Raw genomic sequence first — 7,090 nt, forward strand, 5'->3', positions numbered from 1 at the left:
GTGTGTGTGTGTGTGTGTGCGTGTGCGTGTGCGTACGTACGTGTGTGCGTTTGTGCATGTGTGTGAGTGTATATGTGGTGAAACACGAAACCAATTTGCCAGGATCTGGACAATTAAGTTGTAACTTATCGATCTAATCTTCAACTTCTTTGGGGTGGCTGTAACTGTTCACAAAGGAACAATTTTCAGTGACCTGTGACAGCATGACAACACGGCGGAGCCAGCACCGCTGTGTCAAATGTCAACGAATCACATACGAAAAACTAGGGAAGACACCAAGATGTATTTCTACCCCAAACGGGTCGAAATCTTCTGTTCAGCGATGGAATTGCAGTTAACAACAAAGGGTCAGAAAGACAACAGCCACGTTTCAACCAGAAACATTTTTGTTTTAATGACACTAAAAAGAAATGGCACCCTCCTATCATCAGCCGTCAGAAATCCAATGAATACCAAACACTTTGTTTTTATGTTTAGCAAAGAGTTTTACAGCGCCTGCAACACTAAAGTATAAGGTCATATATGCGCCAGAGATTAGATGCGTTGCAAGAGAGTCACAAACACAAAAAAGGAAGAGAGATCAGGACAAGAGATGTTCGATAGGAAAGAAGGAGCAAAACCACACCAGAGCACCTGCCAATCACCCACCACCTGCAGTCAGAAATCCAACAAATGCCAAACACTGCGATTTATAAGCAACTATTCTGGTCACCACAAATGAAACCAGAGTGATATCGGGGTTCAAAATGCAACATCTGACAGACTTGTTTGTTTTAATAGAGGTTTTATGGCGCTTGCAACTGCATAAGGTCATATGAGCCCCAGAAGAATAGAGATGTTACAAGAGAGTAACAAACATAAATAAGGAGGGGAGATAAGGACGATCAATGTTTGATAGGAAAGAAGAAGCAAACCACACCAGAGCACCCGTCAACCACCCACTCTGACAGACTTCAGACACCAGAAACAACAAAACTACAGTAACAAACCTAGTGTAGAGCTTGCCCTGGCGACCACCCCCACCAGACTGAGTCTTGAGGTTTTCAAGTTTTGCTGGGCTGGGAATGAACTTGACATCACAGCCCTCTTTCACCAGGCGCCCTATCCACCAGTCGTTGTTGAATTTCTGGAAGGAAATTTTTTTTAATAACTTGCGAAATCTTAAATAAGACAAAACTGCTGTAAAAGTAAAGCAAAACAAAAAACAAAATCTATGCTCGACTATACTGACACACTAAAAAAACACTAGTACCTGCATTACACAAAATATTTGGCAAAACAGAGACATTTGGGAAAGCCTGGGGTCAAACTGAATGTTTAGTTTAGAGAACTATAAATATTCATCAAGTTTCCCACTGAAAATAGATACGTTTGTACGTGAGGTACAAAAATACACTCAAAATCAGTATTCACATCTTAAACAAGACAGTAAAAAAAAAAGCAAGCATAGCTGTGTGACTCTCTAAAAATGTTTACATGTGAACTTCTTTTAAAACCCAGAAAACAAATCTTTCACAGATTTTCATTTGACAACAAAACATAAATAAACACTTTAAAAATGTCTCTCTCTCTCTCTCACTCCCAATCTCTCTTTCTCCCTCTCTCCATCGCTCTTTCTCACTCTCAAAGTGTTGTCATATATATCAGGCACACATAAGTTGTTCTGGAAGCAGGTTCCCACTTTATGTTTTTGAGATCTATGCTTTCATATTAGATGAGACCTTGTCAACATAAACTGCCTTAGCAGTAGCATGGAACAGGTAAACAAAACTTTTTTAAAATTCAGCGCCAACCTCTTTTGCATACAGTACGAGGCAAAAAAGAGGTAATGGTACTCACCTCTTTTATGTGTAAGTAATCTCTGACCCCAAAAGATACTGCATAGCCGTGTACCGGTGAGTCATCATCCACGGAGCCATCATAGGAGACATTTGTCCGCACCGCAAAAGCTACCGGCTTTGTCTGGGGACATGACAATTGAATGCACATATACAAGAATGTTGATGACTAGAACAATCTGCACGCCCAATCCACACAATTTAGATCATAAAAGAGGCAAAATCCTTTGGACACTGTTTGCCTGGGTTACATGGGCTGTATATGAGGCACACATCCCCCTAAAAAAGAGGGAGAAATCAAATATGATCCCCACTTTATGCAACAGAGTCACAAATACCTTTGGCTCAAAGCTCAAAATTAAACAATTAGTGTATTGGCTACCATTCTACCAAAGTTAATTGCAACTTTATTCTCTTTCTGATGATATAGTTTTACTGATCTGTCTCTTAAATGAAGCCAACAAACATTCATAAAAGATTGTGACCTTTGATGTCATGCGCAGTCAAATTTTCCTTGGCATGTGAGGTGCATAGGGTTAGCAGTCAAGGGGTTAAATGAAAAAGAAAAAATTGAAGGTAATCAAGGGTAAAATCAGGAACCTCATTAAGTAGAGCACACGATACGAAAAAAAGTGGCTGTGCTTATTCAAGCATGAAAGTGAATTAGCTTTTTGCAAGTCAGCAATTCTATGAAAAAATGGTTAACCTCAAAATATAAAGTTAACAACACTTTCTAAGCATTCCAGCTGTTTGTTTTTTCTACCCATGGAATAACTGAAAGGTAATATTCGACAATTTACTTTCATAAGCTTGGTCCAAGCTTTGGGGCTTAGTCACGTATTATCCATAGACAACTCACAAAAACTCAGAAACACATTGAATCTGATAATTTACTCTAAAAGGGACAAACAATTTTTTTTTTCTTCTAATATAAGCCTCCAAATCCCCTGAAATACCTGCCTCAGACAAATGAAGCTGAATATTAGCTTCCCAGTCCCTTCAGCAAAAGAAATCAATGCCAGTCAATTTTAAAAAGCCAACCCTTATTATATCAAGAAACCTTTCTATTGAACTGATCGCATGCCAGCTGCAGCTCAGAATAATGTTCTCAGGACCTGCATCAAAGGACCTTACTTTTCCCCCATTGAAGCACAAAGTGCCAGGGTCACAGCTGTTACAGTACAGTCAACCTAACGCTAAATCATTTGGGGTGTGTGAGTGTGTGTGCGTGTGTGTGTTGTTGTTGTATATATATGAAAAACATTACTCTACATAAGTAGATCAATGCTTCATATACGTGCACATGGCATGGGCTTGCCCAGACCGCCCAGACTGTGCCTACATAGGGAGTTGAACCAAACCACCCTGCTTTAAAAGAATAGTTAATGTTGAGCTAAGCAAAAGTGAAAATGGTGAAAGGGTATATATAGGTTTAAGAGCCTTATCGACACTATTAGGTTATTTAAGAGGAAGACTCAGGACCTCCGAGTTTAACGTCCATTTCCGAAAGGATCGAGCCAAAAGGGAAATTTGGGTGAAGTGCCTTTCCCAAGGACACACTGTCGGACCGAGCTGAGGCTCGATAAGCAAAAAACTGTTACCAAGTCCAACCAACAAATACAAACGACATACCTTGGCTTTTTCTAGCTGAGTGAGGGCCTGCCTCTCAGTCTCTCTCCGCAACGCCTCCTTCTCTTCATCTAAAGAGATGTCCGAGGACGGTTGGCTATAATTGGAATCTGCAGAACCCTGGAAACACAAACAATTTAGTAACAATATTATACAATACTGTCGAAAATGGCAATAGTTATGACTTAAGTTAAAACGGTACACATGCTCTAACAAATCTTTACCAAGAAGGATCCCCAAACTTTGTTTGGACAAGATTCTTTCTGCTCATTATTTCAACATAGTATTATTCTGTGTCTTTCCAAATTCACATTCCATTTTTATAATTCAAGGGTTGGTGAAGAGACTTCCTAAACCAAATAAAATGTTATGCAGATGCTACACCATTCATACATATATACAATGCACTGAAGAATCACAAATAAAAATGCACTAAGCTAACATTTTTTGTGACAGAAAAAAATTACGTCTTTTCTTGTGAATTTTTAATATCATCTAACCACCAGATTACAATATTAAATAGTCACTTCCACGTATATATCTTAATAGCCATGAGAATATTACTTCCGAGAAGTAAGCTATATTAGACATTCTCTCAAAAACAGCAACATGAAAATAGCTCTCATATAACGTTCATAAACTTGACCCCCTCCCCCCCCCCCAAAAAGTTAATAAACTCTATAAAACATGACACAAAACACCATGGTACATTGGAGGGGGAAAAAGCCCTTGTTTGATTATCATGCGCAATGACAAGACAATACAACAAAAAACAAAAGAGTTTTACGGCGCTTGCAACACAATAAGGTCATAATAAAAGTGCCGAACCATTAGAGGTGTTACTGTTACAAGAGAGTAACAAACACAAAAACGGAGAAGGAAAGATAAGGACGACAGACGTTTGATAGGAAAGAAACACCAGAGCACCCGCCAACAACCCACGTAATCAGCACAACAAGGAAGAAGAGAAAGTTTGTTGGGTTCACCAAGGACAATGTTAACACCACAACAAGGAAGAAGACAAAAGTTTGGGGGGGGGGGGGGCTCTCGTGGCCAAGAGGTTAAGGTGTTGGTCTCATTCAAAGGTCCCGGGTTCGAATCCGGGTAGCGACCGAAAAATTTTCTTCTCTAAAATTGTCTCCTTTCACCTTCTTTCCTGCTCTCTAGCAATGTTCTGTCGTCTGCTTTCATTTCCACTTTCTGCCCCCACCCCCTCACCACCTTTGCCCCCTCCACTAGGCTCCTGACTCTTTCTGCAGCCTTTCTACTGCTACTCCTTGGCTCTTCCTTACTGCTGTCTTTCTGCCACACCCCTGATCTTCTGGTAGGAAAGATCTACACCTAGCCTTCTCGGACAAGGGCGAAAAATCCCAGAGGGCCCGTGTGCAAGTTGCGCATGTTAAAGATCCCTTGGTGGTCTAAAATCGATAAGAGTAGGCTTCGGCCGCCACCCAGGCAAAATTCAAAATTTCCTACCAACTGAAAATATTAGGTGTGTCCCGTGCGCTCATATGACTGTATGCAGTTGCGAGAGCCGTAAAACACTTTACAAAAACAAAAAAACAAAAGTTTGTGCGAGGACAAGGAAAACAGTTTGACAAGGAGGCAGACAAAGTTTGTTGGGTTCATCAAAGAATCAATGACAACAACGTTTACAGCACGACAAGGAAGAAGACAAAGTTTGCTGAGTTCACCAAGGAGTCGATGTCGCTGAGGCCCGAGGTAGCCTCCTTCCTGAGGCGTCCCATCCTGCCCTGGGGGAGCGTCTCGTGCATCACGGGGCTACTGTTCTCCATGCTGCCGGGAATCCCATGGACACCTTCTGTTTTGATGCGCATGTCACTAGAACAGTTCCCAGGCGACTGAGAGAGCTACACACCACCGAGGGGCAATCGCTGCGGGTTTGGGTTTCAGTCACAAAGATGTTCCGAACAGAAATTATTGATGGTGGAAAAAGCAATGAAGTCCAAAGTTCGGGTTCCATGTAGAGTGAACAGTCAACAATAATCAGGAAAATTCACTGCTTCAGCTTGAAGCTCATCCCATGTCTGTCTGAAGAACTCACGAGGTTCCACACAGTGTGCAATGCAAAGCACCATTCCTCAAAGAAATTCACCAATTTTACTTTCCACGAAAAGAGGTAAGATATCAAACCACAGTTTATGATCAGTGTTTTAACTTGAACAAATTACATTAAAACACCTTTCTATTCAAAGTCCACTTTCCGGCAACGTGTTAAGAACTCAAAAACAAGTAGAAGAGTCCGGAAGCTTCCATGACAAACCAGGTGGGTTGGCTGAACACCTGTCAGGAAGTATTGCTGTCAGCTGCCTTCTTAAGCTGAAAACAAGACATCCTATGAACATTCCAAAACTCTGCACCCAGAGAGCAAAAAGTTTTAAAGTACATAATAGGATAACAGAAAGAACCGAGTAATATAAAGAGGACATGGAAATAGGAAATTAAATAATAAGCGAATGATATTGGTGATATTATGACCAGGCCATAACAACGATGTTAAGCCGACAAAGAAGATTATGATAATCACCATTACAATACGAACTGTCAACTCACAGCAACTGCACTTCATGAAGTAAGTTTTTTCAAACCCTATCCGTACGTCATGTTTTACTATCGTATCTATACGATGTGGGGAATTCTGTGCTACCACTTTCCAAAGAAGAAATTTACTCGTTAATCCGATCCTTATGCTGTGCATAGCAGTCTGTCAAAATGATTTTTTGGTGAAATACTGAAAGTTTCAAAGAGATCTTCGCACTAGAAGTATTGAAAAATGTGAAGACTACAACACCGGGGGTACAAAATGACCCCAGAGCGTAAGGAGAACCCCCAACCAAAAAATCCACCCCACCAACAACAAACTTAAGTTTTTTTTCCACCCGACCTTATTCTTCTTGTCCAACCTGAAAGCAAATCTCCTATTATTATACGCTCTAACATCGCTCTAACATCGCTCTAACATCGCATCATCATCACCACGGTCTTTCTCATCCTGCATCACGGTATAATGACACCACGAACAAACTCTTTCCAGCTTTTCTTATCCTGGGCTATAGCCTCTTGATGTTATTCCATGTCTTCTCACTTTATATATTCTAAAATATGGTAACATTTAAGGACAAGCGGGTTAACCCGGATTTCGGGGGTTTCCAGAAATCTTGACCTACACCAAAAGTGGGCATTGCCCTACCTATAGGAGAAGTTTGGTTTCATTGGTGTGTATAATATTTGTTTAGTTATAGAGAAAACTCTCCTTGTCTTTTAAAGATACTGAACAAGAGTCCAAATACATTACCCATTGGAGTGCATTTTGTTTGGTTTAGAGAAAAATCTCTCCTTGTCTTTTAAAGAAACTAAACAAGGGTCCAAAACATATACCTTCGATTTCTTCAAAATAGCATTTTTCGGGATAGCCTCCTTGTGCTTAAAAGCGACTATAATAGACAATATATATATCCATGTAATTCACACACAAAACCCTGCCACAACCGCATTCCGACGCACTTTCTGCTCTAGCCAGGCTGCATGATGTGAAGAAACGCCCACTGCCAATAAATAAGAGCACGGCCCACCATGCTAGGGTAGTGTCGGCCTCAATCATT

The 7,090-nt window shown here is 40.6% G+C and overlaps 1 protein-coding gene across 9 annotated transcripts in view; it reads right to left on the reverse strand.

Moving 5' to 3' along the window:
* LOC101854720 (voltage-dependent L-type calcium channel subunit beta-1) overlaps positions 1-7,090 on the reverse strand; it is a 75,751-nt gene that overhangs the window by 23,762 nt on the left and 44,899 nt on the right. For 3 of the 9 annotated variants that reach the window (XM_035969974.1, XM_013082969.2, XM_035969973.1), the window contains exons 2-5: positions 5,162-5,807; positions 3,471-3,587; positions 1,840-1,962; positions 990-1,126 (exon numbers count right to left, since the gene is read on the reverse strand). In XM_035969974.1, the coding sequence (XP_035825867.1) occupies positions 990-1,126; positions 1,840-1,962; positions 3,471-3,587; positions 5,162-5,305 (521 nt within the window). In that variant the 5' untranslated portion in view covers positions 5,306-5,807. Of the gene's footprint in view, positions 1-989; positions 1,127-1,839; positions 1,963-3,470; positions 3,588-5,161; positions 5,808-6,866; positions 7,085-7,090 lie in introns of those variants that run through there. The other 6 variants (XM_035969968.1, XM_005099108.3, XM_035969972.1 and 3 more) reach the window with 5 other exon arrangements.

This window comes from Aplysia californica, unplaced genomic scaffold, assembly GCF_000002075.1.
Source record: "Aplysia californica isolate F4 #8 unplaced genomic scaffold, AplCal3.0 scaffold00202, whole genome shotgun sequence".
Classification (NCBI taxonomy): domain Eukaryota; kingdom Metazoa; phylum Mollusca; class Gastropoda; order Aplysiida; family Aplysiidae; genus Aplysia; species Aplysia californica.